The sequence below is a fragment of the Halichoerus grypus genome, chromosome 5, assembly GCF_964656455.1.
Source record: "Halichoerus grypus chromosome 5, mHalGry1.hap1.1, whole genome shotgun sequence".
NCBI classification, from domain to species: Eukaryota; Metazoa; Chordata; class Mammalia; order Carnivora; family Phocidae; genus Halichoerus; species Halichoerus grypus.
Genome location: NC_135716.1, coordinates 96787841 through 96814593, shown reverse-complemented (window position 1 = coordinate 96814593; position 26753 = coordinate 96787841). Strand labels below are relative to the sequence as shown.

The following is a 26753-nucleotide window of genomic DNA, read 5'->3' as shown; positions in this document are numbered from 1 at the left end:
GCCTGCCAGTTATCGGGGTTGGAGGAGTGGGAAGGGCAAGAACAGACAGAGTCCCCGATGGGAGAAGTAGGCTGGGAACTGACAGGAAGCCCAGAATCTGCTGTCACCCCAAGCCTATAACCCCCTTTTCTCCTTATCCCCACAGCCCAGAGTGGAGGTGAAGTCTGGAGCAGGGATTCCTAGCACCACCAGGGGGCAACACCCACCCACCCAGAGTAGGCTGTCCACAGGGCAGGCTGGGCAGGGGGCTCTCTACTCTGTCCTGGGCTCTGTACTTTGGGGAAATAGCGTGACCCCATACACGCAGAACTAATGGAGATGAGGTTTCTGATGCCAGCTGCAACTGAAGGCCCCAGAAAATTCCAGAAAGGCCAGGTGACAGGTTAGCTCAGAGCTCTAGGATAAAACCTTCAGCAAGTGGTGAGGACTTCTCTGGAGGCTTCTGTCCTGAGGCTGAGCTCCCATCTTCAGGAGCTGGTCAGTGCACTGAGTCAGAGACCCTCCCACCTCCTGCATTTTGACTCACTGCCTCTCCCAGGCTGGGCCTTCTGTTTTCCCTGGCTCTTCCTGGGTTCCCCTACCCAAACCCAGCTTTTTGATCCCCCCACCCCTGCCCAGGCCTTCTATTTGCCTGGTAGCTTTCTCCCTCTACCCATCTCCCCACATACTTATCACCATCCACAAACACTGCAGAAGGGAAGCACCAAGACAGCAGAGATCTGCTGGGATCTGGGGGGGCTGGGGGGGAGGTGGAGAGGGGAGGGTTGTTTGATTCATTGATTTCCAGCACCTGAACAGCTTATGGCACATAGTAGGTACTCAAGAAATATTTACTGGAGGAACAAATGACTCAGCTATGGGATGCTAGGATTTTTTTTTTTTTCCATTCCTCCCACCCCTCTCCCATCAATTTCTCCCTCTTCTTAGAATGACTGAGTTCAGCCAGCCTGAAAAATGCAAAGTGGGGGAGACCCCAAGGGAGTCTGCCAGGACACACCCAGAGAGCATGTTAAAGCCATTCATCACAGTCAAAATCCTTGCTATGGCTCTTCCTTTCTCCCTCTAGCTTCTGGCCAGTCCCGGGTCTTCTCTTCCCAGTTACACTTGGGGTATTTCTTCTTTGCTGCAGCAAAATCAAAGCCAGCCAAACTCTGAAATGCAGACATTAGGGACTGGACACAAAAGAGGTGTCAACAAATGTGTGTTTCTGGCTGCAGTCCAAGATGGTACCCACCTTCTCTGCATATCAGTACGGTTTATCAAAGACCACGGTCCCTTTGGTTTTCTGACCTCATTAATGAGACTTTTGCTGACAATCCTTCACATTTGCATTGAGCTTTTAACTTTTCCTCGGAGCACACCCAGGCCCTTGTCTTGTTTTCCCAGTTTAGCCAGGTACTGCCTGATCTGGAAGTTGGATGGTGCACAGGTGCCCAGACCAGGTGTCCATCGCCTTGCATTTCTGCCTTAAAATCCTCCTTATGTCATCCGGATGGACATGGAGGCTGCCTCAAGCTGTAAAAAAAAAAAAAGAGAGAGAGAATTAACTTAAAGATGTAGAAGAGGCTCTGGACTCAAAAGCAAATAAAAAGAATGAATCTGGAAATTGCTCTTGGGATGAGGCCAGTAAGATCGGGCTGGAGCCTAATGTTTTGGGTATGGCAGCTTCTCAATCACTTAGCAAACAGGTTCTCAGAGGCAGGCACTGTGGGAGCTATCAAGATGAAAAAGCAGTGCGGTCTGGAAGACCTCAGGGCCAGAGAGGGGAGAGGAGACAGATTGCAATGAGTAAAACAACATAGAACCAGAAGGGGGTCGCAAGGCAGGACGCAGGCACGTCCTACGTGCTTCCAGGGCAACGAGGAGCCACGGCTTTAACCTAATGATCTTTCAGGACCACACACTCCATCCCCATAGGTGCCAGAGCTCAGGTTTTCCTCCGCCCGGCCCAGGAGCCAATTCTCTGCGCAAGGCCCCCAGTCCCCCATTCCACCGCGGGGTCTTCGGTGACGGTGACAGAGACGGTACGGAGACCACAGGCATCTTGGGCCTAGTTGGGCCTCGGAGGCGCAAGATGGGGGCGGGGTGGTTAGGAAGTCCCAACACGGTGTCTGGGACAGGAGGGGGCAGCCTCCTCCTCGCGACACCGTCTCTCCACTCCCTTCCTTCCACGTCCTCCAGTCCGCCGCAATGCAACCGCAACGCAACCGCAAAAACAGTGGGGAGGGGGCGACCAGAGCAGCCAGAAGGAGCGGGCGGGGGTTAGAGGTCAGGGGTCGCGAGCGCTTCAGTGTCACCGGGGCTGCAGTGGGAGGAGCTGCGGGCTCGGGGAAGGCGGGGAGCCGGGCAGAAGGGGGCAGCGGGGGGGGGGGGGGGAGGGACGGTGGCGGAGGCGCGCAGCGGCGGCGCGCCAGGCTGGGCGCTGGCGGCGAGGGGGTTACGCGCCTCGGCTCGGCTCGGCTCGGCTCAGCGGAGGAAGGCTGAGCTCTGCCGCCGGGGCCCTGCAGCGAGCCCGATCGGCCCCGCGCCGCGCCCCGCCCACCCCACCCCGCGGAGGGCGCGCCCGGGCGAGGCGGGGCCGGGAGGAAAAGGCGCCACCAGAGAGTGGCATCCGCTACCATCGCCGGAGGGAGATCGAGAGCCCCCTGAGGCCCAGCCCACCGGCGCCAAGGCTCCCCTTTCCTTAGGCCACCTTTCGCCCGCCTCCTGCCGCGAGCCAAGGCCGGCACCCCGCCCGGAGATGGGCAGACGCGCGGATGGCGTGGCTCCCAGCGCCGCCAGATCGCAGGAGCCCGGCGCCGGGGCGCTGCGCTGAAGCTCCCGATCGGCGCAGCCTGGGAAGCCTGCAGGTGTCCTTGGCCGCTCGGCCGCCGGAGCCCAGAACCCCGCGCCCCGGAGCGGCTCCGCCCCCCAGGCTCCGCGCTGCGCAGGACGCCCCGTCTGAGCCCCCCCTCCCCACCCCGCCCCAGCACGGCCCCCGCTGCGCAGCGCCAGCCCAGCGCCGCTCCCAGCCGCTGCCGAGCGGCGGACGCAGGACCGGAGGCTCGCTCCTGCTGGCGCGCTTGTTTTCCTGCGGCCGCCTCGCCCTGCGCAGCCCCCGCCCGCCTGAACGCCGCGCTCCGCTCAGCCCCGCCCGCCTTCCGTGCCCTGCGCTGGATTTATGAATGGGGGGAAGAGGCCACATGCCGCCGCCGCCGCCGCGTGCTGACCGCAAGCACCCCGGGCCCGCGGAGCTCCGGCTGCCGTGAGAGCGTCGGCCCGGCCCCGGCAGCCGCTCCGAGGACTTGTTGCTGCTGCGCTGCCGCCGCCGCCGCCGCGGGGAAGCCGGCCGCTCCCGGGACTCGGCTCGGTCTGCGAGAGCCGGAGGGTGGCCTGCGTGAGTGTGAGCGCGCGCGCGCGCCCCGGACCCTCGCAGTGCGCCTGGACTGTGCGCTAACTCGCCTTTTGGGGGTGACGGGGGGGCGTGTCCAGAGCCCGAGCGTCTGAGTGTCCAGTCCTAGCCGGGGAGGTGTGTGTTTGCCCCTGCCTCCCCGGGTCCCTCGCCTGGGTCCTCGGCTCGCCTTTTCCCTCCTTGCCTCCCTCGCCGGAGCTGCCTGCCCAAACCCCAACCACCTGTGCACCCGAGAAACCCAACTCCTCCTGCTCTGCGCCCCGGGGGGGAGAGGCAGGGGCAGGGCCAAGCCGCAGAGGGGGCCGCCGCCGCCGCCTCCTCCTGCCGCCTCCTCGCCTCCTCCCCCTCCCCGGTCTGACGCTGCCTCCTCGGGAAGGGTGTTTGGAGGGCAGCGGCCGCCCCAAGCCGAAGCCCCGCAGCGCTTCTTATGATCAGCTCGGTGTGTGTCTCCTCCTACCGTGGGCGCAAGTCGGGGAACAAGCCTCCGTCCAAAACATGTCTGAAGGAGGAGATGGCCAAGGGCGAGGCGTCGGAGAAGATCATCATCAACGTGGGTGGCACGCGACATGAGACCTACCGCAGCACCCTGCGCACCCTACCGGGCACCCGCCTCGCCTGGCTGGCCGATCCCGACGGCGGGGGCCGGCCCGAGTCCGATGGCGGCGGTGCAGGCAGCCGCGGCAGCAGCGGCGGCGGGAGCTGCGAGTTCTTCTTCGACCGGCACCCGGGCGTCTTTGCTTACGTGCTCAACTACTACCGCACGGGCAAGCTGCACTGCCCCGCCGACGTGTGCGGGCCGCTCTTCGAGGAGGAGCTCACCTTCTGGGGCATCGACGAGACCGATGTGGAGCCCTGCTGCTGGATGACCTACCGCCAGCACCGCGACGCCGAAGAGGCGCTCGATATCTTCGAGAGCCCGGACGGAGGCGGCGGTGGCGCGGGGACGGGCGACGAGGCCGGCGACGATGAACGGGAGCTGGCCCTGCAGCGCCTGGGGCCCCACGAGGGAGGTGCGGGCCCCGGCGCCGGGTCCGGGGGCTGCCGTGGCTGGCAGCCCCGCATGTGGGCGCTCTTCGAGGATCCCTACTCCTCCCGGGCGGCCAGGGTGAGTGGCAGGAGCCTGGGTCTCCTCTCGGGTGTGCAAGGGGACCCGTGGCGGTGGGAATAGGGGCCGGCAGGAGCGGGCAGAGACTGATTTACCTTGCCTCTGCCTCCCTCCCAATTCCCTCCGGCTTCCCTGGGCCCACAGGGGACTCACAGCCCGCCCCCCCACACACACACCCTCTCTCCTGCACGCCTCATCAGGAGATTGCACACACTTGACTTACTACTTGGACCTCATCCCAGCTGCCTGCTTTGCCGCATCCCCTCCGAGGGAGGGAGTGGGGTACCCTTAGCTGAGCTCTTCCACCCCCTTCTTTATGCGCAGGCCGCCTCTCTTCATTGACCCCCCCCCCTCCTCTGCAGGGCCAGCATCCTGGAGAGCTGGAATTAGGCCTCCTGCCGGAGGCAGGCAGGGTTTGGGGGAAGAAAACTGGGTGTGTTAAGCGCCTACTCTGTGGCAGGCCGCTGTATCAGCTCCTTCCATGCATGCCACCTCCTCTGAATGCTCGGGGCAGCTCCCTGTGCCGTGAAGTGTGAGTTTTGTGGAGGGGACACCAGCTTCAGCCCATGGCAGACAGAGCTGGGACCAGAACCCAGGCCTCTCATCCAGGTTTCCGGAGAACCCTTCTTTCAGGGAGATAAGTCAAGATGTCTGCCCCATGCCATGCCCCTAAGGCTTCCTGGTCACCTGGGATGGCCTGGCTTCAGTTCGACAGGAAGGGCCTAATGTTCTGGGCGCTGCAGGCTCCCGCGGTCAGTGGCCAGCCTGTGATGATCCCAGATTTGTTGCCACTTCTTTTCTTCCTGCTGCGGCACCGATTGGTTTCCCAGAAAGCCCCGGTTCAGGTTACTGCTTGAAGCGGGTATATGGGGGGAGAGGGGGGTGGCATAGGATGATCTAGGCAAGGTCTGGTCCCTTCCCGCCATTCCCTCCCCAAGTTGATCCAGTTTCTCCCAATCCCTTTAGGTGAAAGGGGGTAGAGGGGCGGAGATATGCTTGGACAGCTTTAAAAATTCTTTAAGAAAAAAAAAAAAGAGAACCCTGGGGGCTGGAGTCTGGCTTCCCTGTTGGCAGCCTGAAGCCTGGCTGGGGTCTGTTGGAGACAGGAAAGAGCAATATGTGTTGGGTCTGAGACTGCCTCTTGCTGTGGAAGCTGATCCTCACCTCTGGCCTCCCAAGTTGTCGTGTTAATGAGTCTCAGAGCTCTGTCACCCTTCCCCAGCACCTCCTGGGTTGGGCCTCCACCTAGTCATGGAAGGAAAAGTTCTACTTCCCCACCCAGGGGAGGAGGGGAGACCGAAGTGGGGCTGTAGGCCAATGCCAGACCAGGGCAGATGCAGCTCCTGCCTGAGGAACAGAGGTCTCCGGGGCCGAGGCCTACCAGGCTGGGGCTGCAGGCATCCCCAGGGCAGCCCGTGGAGGGCAGAGACCTTTTTCAGGACTGAGAGTTGAAGCCAGGGGCCAGCTGCCTTTGTTTCTTCTCCTACAGTCCTGAGATCAGCTCAGAAGGTGAGGGCCAGGTCGTGCCCTGGCCTGGGTGTGCTGTGGGTTCTGCGAACTTCTCATGCACTTCACTGACCCTGCTCGTGTCAGCTCGAGGCTATGTGCGCTAGGGGAGAGCGACAAGTGTGGATAATTCACGTTCTTTCCAAGTTGAGAGGAGGCGGTAGAGGCAGGAATGAGATGAGGTTAGGAGAGCTAGGTCCTATTTCTGAGCATTCTGGGGTATCTGGGGGACTTTTCACCTTCTCTGGTTCTTCTCTTTTGGATTCCAAGGGACTGTGCCATCAATGAGTTTATGTTCTGCTCGGCAAACCCCAGGGTGGACCAGCCGGGGGGGGGGGGGCTCTCTGAGTAAGCTCAGAGCCTAGCTGGCCCTTTCAATTCCTCCAGGAGCCCAAGATATTTACCCTTTTGATATGGAATCACATCAGCCATTCCAGTTGAGGTCAGGAGTCTGGGACCAGGCAGGGTTAGTTCTTCGTATTGAAGCAACGAAGAAACCAGGATTCAGAGGTGTTGAATGTTGTCAAACACAGTTAAGTAACAACAGAGCAGGACGCCTTCCCTAGTTTCCAACTTCTGGTTGTGAATACTGATGTGAACAGCTGTATGGAGCTTAATGGCACTTGTCCCAAAAGAGGACTTGCCTCCTGCTAAGGAGTACATGGCAGAGGCCAGCCCTTCGGTTCAGCGGTTCCTGGGACAGACAGGTGGGAATACACCATCTAAAAAAATTAATGACTGCTATTAACTGTACTTTGCATTAAGCTCTAGTCCTCCCAGTAAACTTAGAGTGGAGCTGTCCTCCCCGTTTAATGGACTGGGGCCGTGAGAAGGTAAAGATCTTGCCTGAGATGACACAGCCAGATAGTGGCACGCTGTGAGTCCAGGCCCTGCTCCTCCGATTGCAACATGTTCTTTCCACCAAACGCTCCTGTTCTTGAGATGGAGAGGTGGCTTGTTTCTTATTCTGGCCTGGAAGGTGTTCTGAGGTTCTGTACCTCCTGTGGGTGACATCAGAAAACCCAGGGGCAGATGGGGACATCCGCAGGGACGTTGGCTCTGTTACCCCTCCAGGCCTGAGGTGTAGGCGTTCTGGGGCTGTGGCCTCCCTACTGACCCTGTTTCCCCCAGGCCAATACCACAGCCCCTCCAGCACCAGCCCCTGGGTCAGTACCTCCCCTACTCGGGGGCCTGCAGCCTCGGCCATGGCCTTGGGGCGTTCACTGAAGGCCAGTAGGGCAGAGGAGTAGCGCTCCGCCCCAGGCGTCTCTCTGCACACAGCAGCTGGTCATCTGAGGAGTGCGTTATGACAGGAGCAAAACAGATACCAACGGGAAGTGAACTGAGCTGATGGTGGAGTCTGTCGCCTAGCTATTGGCCTGGCCTGCAGAGCCACTCCCGATCGGGCAGGCTCTAGGTGGGCCGGGGTGCTCACCCCTGCCCCCCTCACCGTGGCCGGGCCCATGGCGGCCGCTGCCGTGGTTCCGTTTCTGTGGCCTGAGCTGGGAGCAGGCACGACGGGCAGGCTGGTCCTGTCCCCACCTGCCCAGTGCCCATCGTCCCGGGCTCAGCCGCAGCCAGGCGGCTTCCCAGACTGAGGGGGACCAGTGGGGGTTTGGGCAGTATGGAGAGCGGTAAAATAGGCCCTCCTCTTTTCCTGAGGGCAGACGGGAGGCCTGATGAACGGGATCCCGGGACACTCCTCTCTCTCACCCCCAACCCCTTGACGACCCATGGGTGAGACTGGTTTCAGCTCAGTTATCAGCCCTATTGATAGTGTTAGTCCTTCTCCTTTGGCTAAATCCATACCTGGGTTAGTTTTCCCATAATGTTTCCCTTCTGAGGAGAGGATGTGACCCAAGGATCCCTGGTGCCCCAAGTAGGCAGCTGGAGCTGGGTTTTCACCTGGGTTAAGCACCCACTGGGTATCAGGTGCTCTCACCTCTGCTTTGCTCTAGGATCTCATCTGGCCCGTGTGAGGCAGGGATCATTTACCTCACTCTACAGTGAAGGAAACTGAGGCCCGGAGGGGCTTGCCCAAGGTCACACAGCTGGCGGTGGAACTAGGCTCCAAACCCAGATCTCGTGAAGCCACGTCCGTGTTTGTACCATACCTGCAGAAGGTCTCTGACTTCGGGGGCCCCAGAGGGGGCCTTCTGCTCTCCTCCCATCCGTCCCCTAACTTCTCCCTCCAGACGAAAGCTCCCATCCCCTCACTCCTTAGAATTGCTCGCCTTGAGCTTGCTCACTATTTTTTCCTCACTGTGGGACTTTAACAAAAAGAAAGGGGACTTAGTACGAGAGGACACTGGGTGTCCCCTGGCCCAGGCGGCGGAATTAAACAGAGGCCTTCTTGGAAAGAAATGCAGAGCTCTATTCCTGCTCATCGCCTCTGAAGGCCCCCAGCTTCTCTGGCCTGGGCCTTGCCTGAGACTAGCCGGTCGGTGGGCAGGACTCTCGGATCCCAAGCCCGCGGGGCTAGGGAGAGCCAGGAAGCCAAGCCTGGGAGACAGGGTGCCCTGTCTTCCCCAGCCCCCCAGGAAGGGAGTGCCAGCATGCGCCTTCCCAGGAGCCGGAGGGGTGTCAGGCCAAGTCTGCAGGCCTCTCCCTGACCTGCCCGGAGGCAGCCTCCCAATCTCCTTCTGGGTTTGTTTTGTGTTTTTCTTTTTTGTTCTGAACAGACCAGCATTTGCCTCTGAACATCTTGCCTCCGGATAATGAGGTGCTTCTGTTTGTCACCATTTGGGGTGGGGTGTAAAGTGGGGGAGGGGCTAAAATAAACTCCAGCTATTTGGGGGAGATGCGGGGAGAACGGGCAGGAACGGAGCCAGGCAGTTGGGCCTTGGGAACAGGGAGTCCCCAGGCCCCTGGCGTCCATCCGTGGGCAGTGCTGGCTTGGCATGCTGGGCACCAGGGCGCTCACACCATCCTTGTTCCTGGGCAGCCAGCCTACCACCACCTCTGGCCCAGCTCCCTGCTAGGGTATTTTTTCAGGCTGGGTGATGGTGCCCCAGACCCTGGCAGGGGGCTCCGTCACGCAGTGGCCTTGGCCCACCCTGGAAAGCCACGGGAGTCTGAGAGCCCACGTGCCTGGAGGTATTGCTGGGCATACCTGTCCCCTCTGGCCCCTGTTAGTGGGGCTGGCCATGTCTCCTCGTGACAGGCTCCCCAGGACCAGGAGAAGAAGCAGGCCGTCACCTTGGCTCCAGTCATTCAGAAAACATTTATTGAGTACTTACTACATGCCAGACACCAAGCTGGGCCCTATAAATATAAAGATGAGTCAGACATGGTCCTGTTCCTGAAGAGAGCTAGGTCAGGTGGAGTAGGTAGCAGCTGAGGGAAATTATGTGACAAGGAATAGTAATAATAATACAAGAAAGATCATGAGAGGTGCCACAGGAGTCTTCAAAAATAAAGTCCAATAGGAGGTGTGAGGAGAAAGCGATAAATCCCAGCCGTACGTGAGGTGAGGCAAGGCGGGGGAGAGGGTTGGCAGGCAGGGAAGCTTCCACGAGGAAACAGAAGTTAAGCTGGATAGGCCCTGCAGGATAATGACTTAGCTCCCTTAAATAATTTTTAGAAGGAGGCAGGCTATAAGTAAATATATAAATAAGTTTTCAATGTGGGTAGTGCTTAACCATGCAGAGTTAGGGAAGGGGTGAATTTCCTGGCCAGGGGACCAGCCTGGGCAGAGATAGGACAGCGTAGAACGTGGATAGGCAATAGCCAGGAATTGCATTTGGCTGGATAAGTTCTTGGCCAGTGATCTGGGCTGGACCAAATTTCTTCTGGGGCCAGACTCCTTAGCTCTCGGCCCCCCAGAGGCCTCTAGAAGCCCCATGTGCTGGCTTTGGCAGGAGGTGGGCATAGGTAAAGGCAGGAGGTGGGCATGGGTAAAGGCCAGCTCTGGTCCCTGGAATGGGATGGGAGGTCCCAGGACCAGGGTCTGCTCCTAGGGGAGCCTGCGAAGGGAGAGGAGCAGAGGTCTCTAGGCTGGTCCTGGGCCTCGTAGTGCAGGCCCTCATTCAGGAGGCCAGGCACAGCCGAGAGATGCCTTGCCTGGGAGGCTCTCTCCCCTTTCCTGCCTCTGAGCCCCCAGGGCTGCCTACTCCCTTTACAGCACTGCCCGGGCACGAGGATCTTACTTCCCCAGAAACCTCAGCTCCTCATCCCATCCCCACAGATCTTCCTCTGCAAGTGTCTTTGGCTGTGTTCTCAAATTTCTCTTCTCCTACACTTCATCCTTAATATAGGTTTTGGGCATGAGTCTTCTTATGTTTATCTGTCCATCTGTCTCCTTGGCCCTTTCTCCTTGGGCTCCCCTCCGCTGCCCCCGCTGATTATATTCAGTTCCCAATGACTGGTGTCTGTCACCTCCCCCCTACCCCCCCGACCCAGCCTGTGCCAGATTCCTGAGACACTCTAGGCTCTGTGCTGAGTCTTACAAATACCGTTTCTTTTAATCCTCAAAACAATCCCATCAGGTGGGCACTGTTCTCATCCCTTCAACACATCAAGCACACTGTAGCCTCAGGGCCTTTGCACTGCCTGCTCCCTCTGCCTCTTGAGCTTTCCTGGATCTTCACATTCCTCACTCCCTCACTCCTTCAGGTCTCTGCTTAGATGTCACCTTGGCTAAGGCCTTGCCTCATCACCCGATTTGAAATACTTCCCTCACCCTCATACTCCTTACTCCCTTTACTCTTTGTTTTTCTTTCTAACACTTACAGCATCTGACATACAATATACTTTACTTACCTGTTGACAGTTTCCTTCTACGAGAATGTAAGGTGTAAGGGGCAGGGGTGTTTGTTTTGTTTCCTGCTGTTCCCCAGCACCCAGAACAGTGTCTGGCACGTAGTAAGCACTCAATTTCCATTTTATGGGCAAAGATGCGAAGGCTCAGAGAGGTTAAGAACTTTGCCTAAGGTCTCTCGGGCAGTCAGTAGCAGAGCCCACCTTGGACCCAGAAGTGTGGACTTTAGATTTCCACCACCGACTATCTCAGGTTGAGCTTGGTGAAGGAGGCCCATGACAGGGCTGACCCCACCAGCTTAAACACGTGGGTGTCCGGACCGGCGGGTCCCCCAAGGGGATACGGGCAGCAGGAAGCTTGAAGGAGCAGCGCTTTCCTGCACAGAGGCTAGGAACCTCCTGCCCAGGGTGGTGGGGCCCTCCTGCAGCCTTCCAGCAGGGAGAGAGTACCTGCTGGCCAGACCAGTTCGCACAAGCAGTTTTCCGCGTGGGCAGTTTTGTCTTCCGGCAGAATCTATGCCCTGTGTCCTCAGGCCATGGAAAGAACTGACGGATTCCGCCATGGGAAGGAACCAAGGCAAGTCCCTCCTCCCCCGGCCTCAGTTTCTTGGGTTGTAAAACATAGAAAAGGATGAGCTTCCAGGACCCTTTGCTCCTAAAAAGTAAGGATTTTGTGATTTTTCTGGCTCCAGATCCAACTCCGCTTTCAGAAGCTGCGCCCAGGGGTCTGTGGAGGCCCCCACACCTCCTGGGCTCGGCCACTGTTTACTGAGCACATACTATGGGCCAGATACTTGCCAGGTAGAAGCTCACTTAGTCCCACAGTAACACCACCCGGTGCCCACCAGTGCTGTCCCCGTTTTGTAGTGAGGGACAGGTACGAAGCACGCCATTTACCTAGTGAGGGCCCGGGCCAGGGTGGGGGACCTAGGCCATCGGACCCCAGGGCTCCTTAGCTCTTTGCGCTCACTCTCTGCTTGGCAGGGGCCGATGGGAAAGAGGCACGGGCGCCCTGCTGGCTATAGAGGATGGCCTCGCAAGGCTCCAGCTCCATAATGCCTAAATTGGGTGATTTTGCAGCCACCACCTCCTTCCTTGGCCCTTTTTTGTCCTCAGAAGCCCTCAATCAAGAGAGTGGGAGGAAAAAAGCAGTGTCCCTACCACCAGAGGGGAAGGCCTGGTGAAGGGCCTTGATCGCGCTTGCCTAGGACCACCACTTACGAAATAACTCAGTTTGGGAATAACTTAGGGGAGAAAAGGAATAACTGGGGCCCCGAAGGGGGACCTGTAACCTCGGGACCCACGTGGGGCAGCATGCCAGAGCCCAGATGCCTGCATCTGTCATAGCTCGGCCTCAGGTCTGTCTGTCTCCTTGGGGAGGGAGGGCTTTCTGGGGCCTGCCTGCCGCTGGCTGCCAGCCCTGGAGAGGTCACACAAAGGGGTCACCAAGGAGGAGGGGACTGTCCCCACTTGTTTGGTTAGAGGGCCAAGTGGAAAGAACTCTGAGCGGAGAGGCAGGAGACCTGGCCTCAGTTTGATCCTGAGCCAGTCATTTTCCCTCTTGTGCGTCTGCCGCCCCTGAGAAATGGGCACCCGTGGGTGGATACCCTTTCCCTGCCCCATCTTCTGGGAGGGCGGAGGTGAGCGGTATGAGTAAATAGACACAACAGTTCTGTGTTTTAAAAGCACAGCGAAAATGAGTGAACACTGCGGGAATTCAGGGGGTTGTCCCCTAACGCAGGAGGAGGAAGGAGCTTGGAAGGAGCTGGGCACACGCCACCGCCCCCCCCCCCCCCCCAGCCCTCTGCTCAGCCCCTTGGCAGCTCTTCCTGAACTTGTTTTTCCAAATCACTAATTAACTTCATGCTTGGCTCCCAGGCGGGCCAACTCTCCTGGCTAACTTTTCCTCGGAGAGAGTGAGCTCCTGCTTCCCATGCTTCCTGGCAGAGCCGGGATGTGCTGTCCCCACCCCTGACCCCAACCCCCTCTGCTTCTGGGGGTTGGGGGGGCAGTGCCAGGACTCTGGGTTCCCAGCATCTCTGCAGCCAGGGGACAGGTCCCTCTACCAGTTCATCTCTGGATGGCCACGGAGAGCCCACAGGCTGGAGCCATTTGCCTAAGGTCCATATCAGCCTGTATTGCCTTGCTAGCCCATTTCTCAGGGAAGTAAAATGAGGTCAGAAAAGGAACTTGAAATTTACCTTCACAAGAAAGCAGCAGACAGGAGAAGCTCCAGGCAAAGCTGTTCAAGGAGGGAAGGTGTGATCCGTGGCCTGCCACGCCCCTTCTCCTTCCTCACTCTATCTGATCAACCCGTCCATGTTCAAGTGTAAATAAGATGTCTTAGTGTGTGATGGGTGCCTGTCTTAAGCCAAAGGTACACATCCCTCAGGGTGAAATAGCAGTCATCAGGGAGCTGGTGGGGGCAGTGCTGACGGTTCAGAGAAGACGTCCCTGGGTCTGTGAATTGATCCTGCCTGGGGGTGGTGAAGACTGTGTGGTGTAAAGAGAAGGTGCAGCCTCTGAAGTTAAACCATGCTGAGTTCAAGTCTGCTTTTCACCCCTTCCAGGCTGTGTGACCTCAGGCAAGCACAGAACCTCTCTGACTCTCAGTTCCCCGTCCGTAAAGCGAGATGATGGGGCTTACCTCACAGGGTCACAGGGAGGACTGAAGGCGGTAACACGTACCAAGTGCCCAGCCATGCCAGGACAGAATAGACCACTAATGGATGTCTGTTCCCAAGTTCTCTCCTCAGACCCGGTTCTGCTTCAGAAGCCCCGGAGATGCTGCTGCTTCATTTTCCCAGCTCCCCTTGTATTCTCCATTGGTGTTCGGCAGTAGTAAGAGCAAGGCGTGCCTTCTCTCCCTCCCAGCGCAGACTCTCAGGGAGCAGGGCATCTCCCAGAGGCACCATTAGACAGGAGGCAACGCCATGGTCAGGCGGAAATCAGGGCGGGTCAGGCGTGGGGGTTGCCCAGTGGTCGTGGGCCCACAGTCCTTCCTCATGCACCTGTTTGAAGCGCAGCCCTCTGCTCGGGAGGAAGCCCATCCCCACGCTCCACAGGACAGGCAGTGGCAGGGGGTGTAGACCTCGGCAACAGGTACCCTGACAGTGGTGAATAATAGATGGAGCCTCCATAATTGGTGTTATCACACATGCATTTCCTCTCCATTCATAATGACTGGACACTTAAACCTCTGCCGAGCACTGCTGTCATCATTCTAGCTGAGATCCCAGCAGCTGTCTGGACCAGCCGCTGCCACACTCCGATCCCAGTGGGTGCAGTTTATTTTTTGTTGGAGCTCAGTGTCCCAGGAAATGTCAGTTGTCGGGAAGGGAAGGGGTGGTTATTCTGAGCAGACTCCCCCTGTCTCCTGCCATGGAGCATGCTGCCTTCTTTCAGATGCTTCTCACTGTCTGGGCAGCTGGCTGGGACATTCTAAACTGAGAGGTGGGGGAGAGGGGCTGGGACGCAGGGCTTGAGGAGGGGGAGTGGGTCATGGCTGGAGCTTAAAGACTCAGCTGGCAGAAAGAGGCCCAGGGTCATTTCCTCCAGCCCCCTGTCTCTGGGCATACCCCTTAATGCAGCAGACCTCAAAACATAGCGTGCATCAGAATTACCTGGAAGGTTTATTAAAACAGATTATGGGCCCTACCCCCAGTATTTCTCATTCAGTAGGTTTACGCGGGGCCCGAGAATCTGCGTTTCTAACTAGTTCCCAAGCGATGCTGCTACTGGGCCGGGGCCTCACTTTGAGGACCACTGTCTTAAAGCCTAGTTACTCCAAGTGTAGTCTGTGGACCAGCAGCCTCACGGGAGAGTTTGTCAGAAATGCAGAATCACAGGGCCTGCCCTCAACCTCCTGAATCAGAATCACATTTTACAAGATTCCCAGATGATTTATATACAGTTTGGGAAGCTTTGAGGCCCGGCAGGACTGCAGGGGCACGGAGCTAGGCAGGAGGCGGGGCCAGGCAGCTATAGTTCTCCGTCTGTCTTCTGTGCACGGGGACAAAGACTGGGAATACTGCCTTAAAACACCCAAGCAGATGGATAAAGACCCTCTGAGGAGGGAGCTCCAGCCCCTGACTGCGTACCTTAATCCTGCCTCTCGCCACCTAACAATTGCCCGGTGGCCCCTGCCCCACCCCCACCCCTCCACAGGAGGGCACCCAGCCGGCCCTGATAGCTGCCCCACTCTCCTCCCTGCCCGCAGGTGGTGGCCTTCGCCTCTCTCTTCTTCATCCTGGTCTCCATCACCACCTTCTGCCTGGAGACCCATGAGGCCTTCAACATTGACCGCAACGTGACAGAGATCCACCGGGTGGGGAACACCACCAGCGTGCACTTCCGGCGGGAGGTGGAGACGGAGCCCATCCTGACCTACATCGAGGGGGTGTGTGTGCTGTGGTTTACGCTGGAGTTCCTGGTGCGCATCGTGTGCTGCCCCGACACGCTGGACTTCGTCAAGAACCTGCTCAACATCATCGACTTCGTGGCCATCCTGCCCTTCTACCTGGAGGTGGGCCTGAGCGGCCTGTCCTCCAAGGCGGCCCGAGACGTGCTGGGCTTCCTGCGCGTGGTGCGCTTCGTGCGCATCCTGCGCATCTTCAAGCTCACGCGCCACTTCGTGGGGCTGCGCGTGCTGGGCCACACCCTGCGGGCCAGCACCAACGAGTTCCTGCTGCTCATCATCTTCCTGGCCCTGGGGGTGCTCATCTTCGCCACCATGATCTACTATGCTGAGCGCATTGGCGCCAGGCCCTCCGACCCGCGGGGCAATGACCACACCGACTTCAAGAACATCCCCATCGGCTTCTGGTGGGCGGTGGTCACCATGACGACGCTGGGCTACGGGGACATGTACCCCAAGACCTGGTCAGGCATGCTGGTGGGGGCGCTGTGTGCACTGGCTGGCGTGCTCACCATCGCCATGCCTGTGCCGGTCATCGTCAACAACTTCGGCATGTACTACTCCCTGGCCATGGCCAAGCAGAAGCTGCCTAAGAAAAGAAAGAAGCACGTGCCCCGGCCGCCCCAGCTTGAGTCACCCATTTACTGCAAGTCTGAGGAGACCTCGCCCCGGGACAGCACCTACAGTGATACCAGCCCCCCTGCCCCAGAAGAGGGTATGGTTGAGAGGAAACGGGCAGGTGAGATTGGGGGTTGGGAAGGAAAGCCACCTCTCCCCCAGTGGCCCAGGGAGTCCCCAGATGAAACTCAGCCCTTGGAATTTGGGGTTGTGCTTTACTACTCCGGGCTTCCCTGAGTATAAGATGTGCCTTTAAGAGTGCAAAGTATTGAGGCCCAATCTCTTATCTCCTGGTGTTCCAGTAGCTTTCCGAACATCAGGGTTTGTGGAGTGTCCCACCCAATTTAGGCTGTGATGGGCAGTGCACGGGTCTGTAAATTCCAGTACCACCTTGGCCACTGTGCTGTGTGACCTGAGACCAGTCACTTACCCTCTCTGATCCTCACCTGGTAAATGGGAATGATCTCCTACTCCCAAGACGTTGATGAGACCCAAACAAATGACAGATATGAGAGGACTCTGAGAAGTAAAAACCACTTTACAAGCATCAGGCATTGTCGTTATTAGCTAGAGAGACCGGCAGCTGTTCTTCCAAGGTGCATCAACGCATGAATCATTTCTTTCCAAACACTGGAGTCTGATGTCTCTTGGCCTAATAAATGTGATAACGTAACAGCAGTGGGAGGCTGCCTTCTGTTCAGCACAAGCCTAGATTGAGTCCTGGGCTCAGTGTTTAACACGGGAGGGGAGGGAACCAAGAGCGAACAGCCCAGACAGAATCGGGCAGGGGCAAAGGAAGTGTGGAAGAAATGACACCTGCATCCTGGAGGGGGACGGCCTGAGGGCCTGGATCCTGTTCTGCAAGGATGGGAAAGGCCACCCCTGGAAAGCTTGCTTCCACCTGAGTCAAGAGATGGGAAAGGAAATCAGCTTAACCCACAGCAACTTGGAGTTAGGTTGGAGAGCGGGAACCTAAGGGTTAGGTATGGGGTGGGCTCCTGAGGGAGGTCTGGGATGCCTAGTCTGGGGAGCCCTTGGATGCCAGGCCATCTGGGAGCTGGGGTGGGCCAGGAGACAAAGGTAGCAGCTTCTGGCCAAGCTCTGGGGGCAAAGTGGGACTCGTCCTCCAGGGGGGTGCCTGACTCGAGACACTCACCTGGCCTGTTGGTGGGTGCCCATTGTATATGCCGGGGCTACTCATTCCCTGGGGTCACTTGGGGGCCTGGGTCTTCCAGAGACCTTGATGGAACAGCACCCTTCAGTCTCCCCGCTTCTCCCGCATCATAGTGGTACCCCCTTCCCTGATCCCTGAATGTACATCTCCCAGCCAGTGCCCCAGGAAATTGGAGCTGTGCCCTGAGGGCCGTTCAGAGCTCAGAGGGAAACCTAGTACCAGAACGGACAAGCCCCGCACCCGCTCCTCGGTGCACACTTCCCATGGCCCCATCAGCTGTGCCTCAGCCTGACTAACTGCTTGGCCGTGGTCAGGGCGTCCCTGGCCAATGCCGAGGCCACTGCCTTCAGACCGAGTGGGCCCCTCTCCAGAGCCGAGGGCCCCCCTCACTGCCGCCTGACGGAGGCCGGGGCTTGGGGCTCAGAGCCCCGAGCAGTGGGAGCTGCGTCCGAGCCTCTTCGGTAAGGCTCTTCCCCAGACGGCTGAGCCCCGAGCAGAGGGCTCCGAGTCCTTCAGGCACCTGACAATGCCTTCGATGCCCAGTGAACGAGAGTGACTCAGGGGGCCCAGGGAGATGGCCGTGGAAGCCACTTTCTTGGTTTAACCCTGCCGGTGCCAGCCCTCATCCCAGCAAGCCAGGCGTTCTCTGAGGGAATGCAAACTCATCCAAGTGTCAGCCTGAGCCAGACCCACGGAGGAAGAAGAGTCTGCCACCAGCCTCGGGCTAATCCCGTGGGGCAGCCTGCAGCGGGCAGATTTCAGGAACCCCTGCTTAGGGTATCTGCGGCTCCGTGTCCCAGGAAAGACGCTAGGCCGAGGCTGAGAGGGAAGCAGGTGCCCCCTGCCCCCGGGCCCTCGCGGGGAGATGCCAGGCCCCCTTGGGTCGGGGAAGTGACACTCTAGGTCCGGGATCTGACACCCCAGGCAAGCCCGGGAGGAAGGCCTGGGCAGCCCCTCACACAGCCTCCTTTCTGTCTGCCCCCTTTAGACTCCAAGCAGAACGGCGATGCCAATGCGGTGCTGTCAGACGAGGAGGGAGCTGGCCTCACCCAGCCCCTGGCCTCTGCCCCCACCCCTGAGGAGCGCCGGGCCCTGCGACGCTCTGGCCCCCGGGACAAAACCAAGAAGGCGGCCGCCTGCTTCCTGCTCAGCGCCGGGGACTATGCCTGTGCTGACGGCAGTGTCCGGAAAGGTATGGCTCCCAGGCCGGGCAGGGGGAGAGCCCCCGGGAGCTGAGTCTCCCCAGTGTCCCCCACAAAACGTGAGGTCCCCTCCTTCCCTGAGGCCTTGGCCACCATCTCCTCTGCCTTGGATGTGTCCCCGCTTTTAAGATAGGTACCCTGATCTCCCAGTCCCTGGATTGGAAAGGCCTCGGGCATCCCCCGGAGGTACACAGAGCCCAGCAGCCCCCACCCCAGATACCCACAGGGAAGACAAGCACTAGAAGGTAAGGGGATACCACATCAGGGGCCCCTGCCTTTGCCCTCCATTTGATTACCACTTCTCCCTCTGGTTCCTGCTGCGACCTTGAGGCCTGGCTCCCCAGGGTCAGTGCCACACTTTCCCTAGACCTCCCTGAAACACAGCTAAGGTTTCCCAAGTAAGTGATCCTGAGAGATGCCACCAACATTCAGGAGTCAGGGCAAGAATGAGCTGCTGCCGTGAGGTCTTTGGAGATCCTAGCACAGGCCCTACCTCCTCCATCCTGCACGCGGTGGCGGGGGGAGTGGGGGGGGGGCGGTCCAGGAGCCCAGGAGGGCCAGACCCATCTCTGCAGGCCTCTTGAGGCAGAGCCAGAGGGTGACCAGGAGGTGGGATGGGGGTAGGGGTAGGTAGGGAATATGTGTCCCTCTGAAGTATGCTCTGAAGGATTTGGAGGGCTCAAGGAAGTAGCCTCTTCTCTCCGGTAAGGGAAGGCTGAAATTCTGTCAGCAGGCCCCAAGCTGTGGCAGAAGCTGGGCAGCGGAGCTGGGGAGTCCTTGCCTGCAAAAAAGGGGTCAGAAATGACCGAGGAGGGTAGAGGGCCTGTAGTGGCTGAGGACAGGAGTCTCATGAGCAGGTGCTCCTGCCCAGTTTCTGATCCCTTTTTTGTCTTTTGTGCCCTGTCCCTGTGACATGACCTGCCTAAACACTTAGTTCCAGGATAAACCTTGACTCCCCCCCTGCCCCCTGCAAAAAAGCTTGTCCCTGGGTTCTCAGGCCACTTCTTAACCTGCCCTCTTTTAGCCAAATTTGCCTCCCCGCGACCCCTGCCAAACTTCTCACTATGCCCAAACCCCAGGCCAAGTCTGGGTTGAGTGAGGTGGGGCCGTGGCTGCTACAAGATTAGCCTGTGATGCCTCTGTCCCCCCAAGGATGTCCGCTGGCCCGCCCATCCCATGCAGCCTGCGGGGCACCTTCCCAGCCCCTGTTCCCATGGGATCCCCAGGGCACCCTGACCCTAACCAGGCCCTGAGAGGTGTGTGTCCCGCTCTGCTGGACATATGTCCTGCTGGGTGGCAGCAGCGAGGGCAGCCATCTGGCAGCTGGAAGGAGATGGCCCAGAGGCCCCAGCTACAGGGCTGCAGATGGAAGGTCCTCAGAACGCTCACACCATCTCCTGTGTCCCTCTGGTCACCCCATCCTCTGCGTGCCCCAATCCTTGGGCTCTGGATGTGCCGGTCCCTCCTGCCCCCCATCACAAACATGCGGAGGCTTCTACTCTGTCATGGTTTAGCCCCAGAGACCTGCTTTGGCTGGAGCACGCTAAGTGACGGCCCAGGATGTGGGGCAGGGGGGACCCCACCTCCCATGTAGGACTTGAGCAGAGTGCCGAGCACCCCAGTTTTCACGCCGGTATTGGCAGGGGCTCAGTGGTAGCGTGGAAGAGGTGCGAGGGTGCAAGTCAGGAGGGACCGTGAGGTCCTGGGGACTGGGTCACACCCAGGGCAGGGGTTGCACGTGTGCGTGCATGGGCCGGAGAGTCTGGATTGCACACAGCGCCAGATCCCTCTGGGTGCTTGTGTGGCCCGGCTGTTTTATTTTCAAGATGCCTCCACACTGCTTCTTGGCAACAAGCATGTAGCTCAGCCAATTAGAGTGACCTTCGAGAAGGAACAGGTGGGTTGCTGGGAAACAGGCCCTGCTAAGCAAGCGTGGCAATTAGCATCGCCAAACTCCCAGTAAGCACGCGGCAACTTTCCCCGTGCCAGACCATGCCTCCCTTCTCTGCACTCGGGCTCCGTGTAGGACCTGGAGCGGGGAGCCCGGGGCTCCTTCAGCCCTGGGCACAGACGCCATGGTTAGCCTCCGGCTGCCCGAGTGTCAGAGTGTGAACTTCCTGGGAGGACGGGGACCAGTGCTAATCAGGGCTGCTTAGGATTGAGAAGAAGTCTGCTGGAGGCTATGGGGTCTTTGTGTGGCTGGTGGAAACTTACCTGGGGACAGTGACAGGGCAAAGATCAGCTGTGGGTCCCTGAGGTCTGTCCTCTGAGCCTAGGTGACCTGGAAGCCAGGGAGAGTCAGGGAGCCTTCTCCGGGTGGGCCAGACCCCTCAACCAGCAAGGGGCCACCTGCCCCGCAGGGTCCCCCTGGAGCATGGATCCCACGGAGCTGCTCAGACGAGGAGCCATGCCCCTCTGACCCATGTGCCTTTTCTTCACCAAGGCTGTGCAAAATCCCGGAGTCTAAACAACATAGCTGGAGCAGGAGGAACCAGTCTGGGGCTGTCTCCACTGGCATCGAGATACAGCTCACCCTACCCTCCAGGAAAGCTCCTGCTCTCCCACCCCTTCCGCCCTCTCACCAGTCCCCTCCCTGGGCCCCCGGCCCCTTAGCTGCGCCCTCGGCTCTCCCCACCTCTGGGCGCACACTGCGCTCACATGCCCTCCAGCCCTCATTCCTCCGGAGGCCTGAGGGAGCCGGGCAGGAGGCAGAGGAACCCAGGCCCCCGAGCCTCTCCTCCACAGCACCCAGCTCCCCAGAACGTTCAGCTCTGGAGCCTGAGAGCAAGGGGGAGATCGCTCCCAGGGCTCCTCTCGCACCGATCCCCCGCCTCCCTGTCCTGAGCCGGAGCTGCCGGCACCCCTAGGACCTGTGCCTCTGGGCCTTGCCTCCCCTCAGGGTCCCACCTTCTTCATGGCAAATGCATTTCCATTCCTCGTGGCCTTTAGTCAGTAACCAGCCTGCGACTGAGTATCTCTGTCTGTCTGTCTGTCCATCCCACACCCAGACCAGCAAAGAATAAGGCCGTCCCATGGGGCACCCCGATCTCTGCTGGTGCGCAGGGAGCTAACTGGTCAGGGGAGCGGTGCCCCCCTGGGAGAGGAGGCCTGATGGTCTCCAGCTCTGGTCTGGCGTGCAGGTGGGGTCCCTAGGGCCCCACGATTGGCTGCCTAGGCACGGGAATGCCCTCCTCTTGGGAGTGACATCCGGTGACAGCAGAGCCCGGCATCCCATCTGCGCCCAGCAGCCGTATCTCTCCCGAGCTGCTCTCTCTGCTTCCACGAGTTTTTCTTCCCTCCTTCTCCTGCTGCCTCAGACTCCCAGCCCTGCCTGAGTCACCTGCCGCTCCCACCCAGCCTCTGCGCTCTGGATTGCTGCCAGAACCGGAGACTCATCTAATTTCTATAATTAAGTGTATTCATTTACCTAACGAGCCCGGGAGCACAACAGGTTTGTGAGTCATTGAGGGAGCAGGGGCGCACCCTGGGCAGGGGCAGCCGAGGGGAAGTGTGGGGACAGAAGCCATCCCGCCCCCTCCTGCTCCTGCGCAGGCACCCGGCCACTCCCAGGCGGGGCAGGGCTGGGCTGGGCCAGGCTGCAGGTGGCCCCTCTCCAGCAGCGAACCAGGGGAGGATCTCCAGGCCCCCTCGGCCCCAGAAACGCCGAAGGCCTCAGCCAAGACATTTCCTGTTTTACCTGATGGGAATTAGACCTGACAGTGGAGCTGTGCGCCTGGCAATTTTTAGAGTCAGATTATGCAACTTTGGAGAGGGAATGACTAAGGTCCATATCTGCTCCTTCCAGGGTGGGCAAAGATAGGAAGGGCAAGACAGCATTCAGGGACTCAGCAGGAGGCCGGGGAGTCTGGAGGCCACGCCGAATGGTGAACTGGGCAGAAAGGTCAGATCATTTCATGAGGGTTGGGTGTTGTGAAAAGCCTGTGCCAGGAGCACCCCCCTTTCGGTGCCCTCTGTCTTCAGCCTGGGGCAGACACAGGAATGTGCCTTCCAGAGAAGTCTGTCCACAGTGGGCCCTGGGATACCCCAGCCCTGCTGTGGTCATGGGGCCTGTCTCCTGCTTGCTCTCAGAATGAAATGTCCCCCTAAGAGGTGAGAAAATAAAGGGGCATCCATGTGACCACCCTTCAAGAGGGGACAGGCCCCTTCAAGTGACAGACAGGGAAGCCCTGTGGAGCAGGATGGAGACTCTAGGTGCCCTCTCACAGCTGGCCCTGGGAGCCCAGCTGCTGCTCCTTGGTAAGGACAGATTCAGTCCTGTCCCCACAGGGCTCCCTGGCACCGGGGTCCTGACCCCGGCAGGGACGTGATGAGCTAGGTGTCCGGTTTAGCGCGGACACCACAGCTCTCTGTGCTCGGGCTTGCCTCCCTGGCTCAGGGAGCTGAGGCGGCTATTTCTGTGGCGGCCCTCAAGTTGTCAGGAGTCCAAGTTTCCACGGCACCCACCTCCTCCTTCCCTCTCTTCCCTCCCACAGGGATGGGCATGCTCATGGCACCCCTCTGTTGGGTACAGCTGTCCCTGGGCGACATGATGCGGGAGTGCCAGGCTGGAGCCCCTCATGCCTTGGGAGATGGGCTCCTGCCTGTTCCCCCACTGGCTCTCTGGCTTCTGTAGGGGAAACACAGGACCTAGCTAACAGGACAGCTGAGGAGGCTGTCCGCCCCAGCTACCTCTCAGGACTGGGCTTCCCAGGGCCCTGCCTAGGGAGGCGGCTGCCTGCACGGGCCTCAGCTTATCCAGACCTGGGGCCTCGCACCTCAGGGGGAGACTCTCTCTTCCACCTATAATCTGAGAGCACAGTTTGCTTTATGTTGCACGTGGACTTGGACCTGTACCCATTACTTTGTCTCAGAGAAACCTTTCCCCCACGGCTGGGGCCCACTCCCTCCCAGCAGAGCAGGGAAGCTCCCCAGATAGGAGCTGTTAACCTTACTTACTGTTAACAGCCATAGAGGCCATTTCTCAACCCCCAGGGCTTCTGGGAGGAGCTATGAGCTGGAACCAGGGGGGAAGACGTCTGTTCAGCGTAGGCCCGGGAGTCACCCTTTCCCAGAGCCCCCTGGGAGAGGAGGGCCTCCTCTGCCCTGGCCAGCGTATCACCGTGAAATGCCTGCCCCTCACAGCAGCCTCCTTCCCTGCCCTTCCTGTGCCCCCACTGGGAAGGTGGGAGAAGGGAAAGCCCACGCCACTGACATTCCAGGCTGAGGATGGGATGCCGAGAAGGGCTCACTCAGTAAGATGCTCTTTTCTGGCTTTGTCTCCTGAGATGGATACATGGGTCCTCCCTGACCTTCCCCTTCAGTATCTACCCTCCAGCTGTTCCAACTCTGTTCCCGCCAGATTGAGGAAGGGGGGCTGGGCACACAAGGCAGCACACTCAGGAGCCTTCTTCACTAGCCCGCCTGGGACAGTGGGATAGCCCCAGCTAGTGATGGCGGGTGGAGCTATGTGGGGGAAGGGAGCCCAGGTTGGACCACAGGCCACACCAGGAACCTCCCCCACTGCGTCCATGCCAGGCTTCAGGGTTGTGGTCCCTCCACCCACTGCACTGGAGTTACGAAGACCTGAGGGCTAGGGATTCCTGGAGCTTATTACCTGAGCAGGTATGGAGATAAAGCTGTAACATGACCTAGGAGTCACTTGGCCTAGCTCTGGGTAGGCAGCTAGGGGCTGCAGGAGGGGCTCCCCCCATTCCCTGACCCATCCTTGCGCTTCCTGGCCTCTTTTCCCTGGGTCCCCATGCCTTCCAGCTCTGCTCCTGGCCTAGTCCTTAGCCCACAGGCTGTGGGTCCGCAGCTGGCTTCCTTCTAACGTCTCATTCTTTGTTTCTCCCTTTCTTTTGCTGAACTCCTTGCCCCCCCAGAAGGCAATGTTGAGCCGAAAGCGTGCGTCCCAGTGTCTCACACCTGTGCTCTTTAAACACAGAGACCTGCCAAGACGCCCTCTCGCCCAGCTATGCCCAGGCTGAAGTCCTCACCCTCTCTTAAGCGGCACCAACGTGAGAGAGGCAGGCAGACAGACAGAAAGCCAAAGGCTTAGGGAAACTCTGGAACCCTGGCAAGAATCTTTCACTGGGAAAGACTCAGAGATCCTTATTTGCACAGGACTGACGGAAAACCTCCCATGTGACCCTCCGGGCCCAGAGCCATCTGGGTCCGATGTTCTGTTCTGTTGTACATTGAAGAGATATATATGCACATATAGTATCTATATTCATACATACTATACTCTTGTGTGTAGTGCACGTGCTATTGGTGGTCTGTCTTCTTTGTTAGGCTGTGTCTCCCCAAGCCCGGGCCCCACCCCTAGGCCCCCCCCAGCCCCATCCCCTTTCCCCTTCACTGACTCCTTGTTTCTGCTGAACACGTATGTGGAATGTCCCAGGAAAAGAGCATCTGGGAACGGCCAGTCCCACTGGGGGATCCCAGGCTAGACTTGCCCTCTTGGGGTTGTTTCCCCTGTGGCCAGTGGTCTGTGGAAGGCCCGCTTGCCCCCCAGGGTCACTGCTCCACAAGCCCCACCCCACCCCAGATTGGGGTTCTACCTCCCACCCTCGCCCCAGTTTTGGGGGACTTCCAAGGGGCTCCTCTGCAGCTTCTCCCACTCCTTCCTCCACCTTACCTCTGTCCTGGACTGAGGGGGGAGCGTTTTGTCTTTTTTTATTTGGGGGGTTTTGTTCTGTCTCCTTTGTCCGTTTGTTTTCAAAGATGCTGCTGGGCAGACGGGCAGGGAAGGGGTCTGTCCGCCCATCCGGCTCAGGGGTCTGAGAAGGGGAAGCCTCGGGCGAGCGGAGACCAGTTGCAATACTGTACTTCCTGGCCGGTGGCCAGAGGACCGTGCAATAGCAGAGGCCAGGTGACCCCTTCGACCTTGGCCTCTGCCCCTCCCGCGGCCCTCCCTCCCCACTCCCCCACCCTGTCCCTCCCTAGTGTTGGTCAGTCCTTTTCTAAAGCTGTCCCCTCGTGTGTGTGTGTGTGTGTGTGTGTGTGTGTGTGTGTGTGTGTGTGTCTGAGGCATGCCTAGGCTGGGCCCTGCCGCCCTGTCTGCATGCCTTCCACTGTCATGCTGTGCTCGAGCCCCAATAAAGACATCTGGAGCATCCTGCTGCTCCTGCCACGAGTGACTGCCTCCGCCTCTCCTTTCTGGCTCTGTGTCTGTGGGGACGTCCCCGGGCTTCCACCGCAGCACCGGAGAAATGCAGCACACTCCTATCATAGCCCTGTCCCCCGCCCCAGGAATCATCGATACCTAGCCACCCCTGCATTCAGAGCTAGACACGAATGCTCAGAGAGGAGAAAGGATTGCCTGGGGTCGGGAAAGGAAAACCCAGGACCCCCCAGCTCCCAGGCAGTGTTCTGGTCTCTGCTGCTGCCCCCTTAAGCCCCACTGTGGTGCGGAAGGACAGAGGTGTTCGGAAGGAGTTCCCCTGTATTCCTGCTTGTTTCTGCGGGGGGCCTCCTCCCTGCAATTGTGCCAGTTCTATGTGGGCCAAGGCCCTGGGGATGCCCCAGTCACCGCGACGACTGGGTGGCTGATGAACTGCCGACAAGGGAGTGGTGGCACATCCAGGACCACCGAGGGACAGGGAATAACCGAATCCTGGGCCCAGAGAGGATGGGGGTCGTGGTACGTGATGGTGACACACGGCCCCTCACTGGGCTTTCCCCGCTCACTCACGTGGGGGCACATGCAGGGCTGGCTCCCAGGCGTGCGGCTTCATGCTCAGCTGTCACCATCTGGAAATCATGGAAGAAGGGGCTCTGAGTGTTCATTTTGCACTGGGCTCCGGAAACCATGCAGCCACGTCTGCCCAGGCATAAGCGAGAGTCCTAGGGCCTCAGTTCAAAGTCTGGATTCAAAGCTTGCCACGTGCTAGCTGGGTGACTTGGGGGCAGCTCACCGAGCCTCCATTTCCCTGCCTGGAGAACGGGGATCACAACAGCCCCGATTTCAGACACAGTGAGTGTACAGACCTGGCCCAGGGCCCTAGGTGCGCGTATGACACACGGTGGATGCCCAGCAAGTGTTAGTCTCTCCTCACCCCTGCCGTAGCCCTCAGGCTTTTGTCCACAGACTTCCGAGCTCTCCTCTGTGTCCGTCCCACCAAGAAAGGACAAGAGCACACAGGGGGGCAGGGGGTGAGGGAGGCAGAGCCGAGGGGGACAGAAGAAGTGAGGGGAAGCCTGCTCCAGAAAGCGTAAGAGAAAATCGGGCTTGGAGCTGGAGACAGCTGAGGCAAAGCAATGGCAGGCAGCCAGTTGTCAATTAAAGATAAGATCTCCTCCGGCAGTGGAGGGCAAGTAGGGGCTGTGGGCCGCCCCTCCCCCCGCCCCCCCAGCCCGGAGAAAGCCATTTGCAGCCAGGCTTGCCTCAGAGAAGCCTGGCCGGGCGATAATGGGACGGGATGCTCTGCTGGCTCGGGGTAATGATATTACGCAGCAGGGCCCACGTCCAAAATGGCTGTTTTCTCGTTTTGTTCTTTTGTAGATGAGTGTGGAACCATTTCACGGTCAGGGGCCAAGAACCAGCAAACAGCCCAGGGGTACCATGCCAGGATGGCCCT

The 26753-nt window shown here is 59.2% G+C and overlaps 1 protein-coding gene and 1 long non-coding RNA gene across 6 annotated transcripts in view; one reads left to right on the top strand and one right to left on the bottom strand.

Annotated features, from left to right (window-relative positions):
* Positions 1-812: 812 nt before the first annotated feature.
* Positions 813-4339, bottom strand: LOC144381888 (uncharacterized). Of its 2 annotated transcripts, none has more exons than XR_013447991.1 (2): positions 4211-4339; positions 813-1515 (listed from the first exon to the last, which is right to left on the bottom strand). It is a non-coding gene; the product is annotated as an uncharacterized LOC144381888 (long non-coding RNA). The 2 variants fall into 2 exon arrangements; XR_013447992.1 differs by lacking the exon at positions 4211-4339 and adding an exon at positions 3849-3982.
* Positions 2541-26753, top strand: part of KCNC4 (potassium voltage-gated channel subfamily C member 4) — a 35242-nt gene continuing 11029 nt past the window's right edge. The window contains exons 1-4 of one of the 4 annotated variants that reach the window (XM_036076422.2): positions 2541-4496; positions 14980-15916; positions 17958-18161; positions 20615-24197. In XM_036076422.2, coding sequence (XP_035932315.1) covers positions 3819-4496; positions 14980-15916; positions 17958-18161; positions 20615-20784 — 1989 coding nt within the window. In that variant the 5' untranslated portion in view covers positions 2541-3818 and the 3' untranslated portion in view covers positions 20785-24197. Of the gene's footprint in view, positions 4497-14979; positions 15917-17957; positions 18162-20614; positions 25310-26753 lie in introns of those variants that run through there. The other 3 variants (XM_036076426.2, XM_036076424.2, XM_036076427.2) reach the window with 3 other exon arrangements.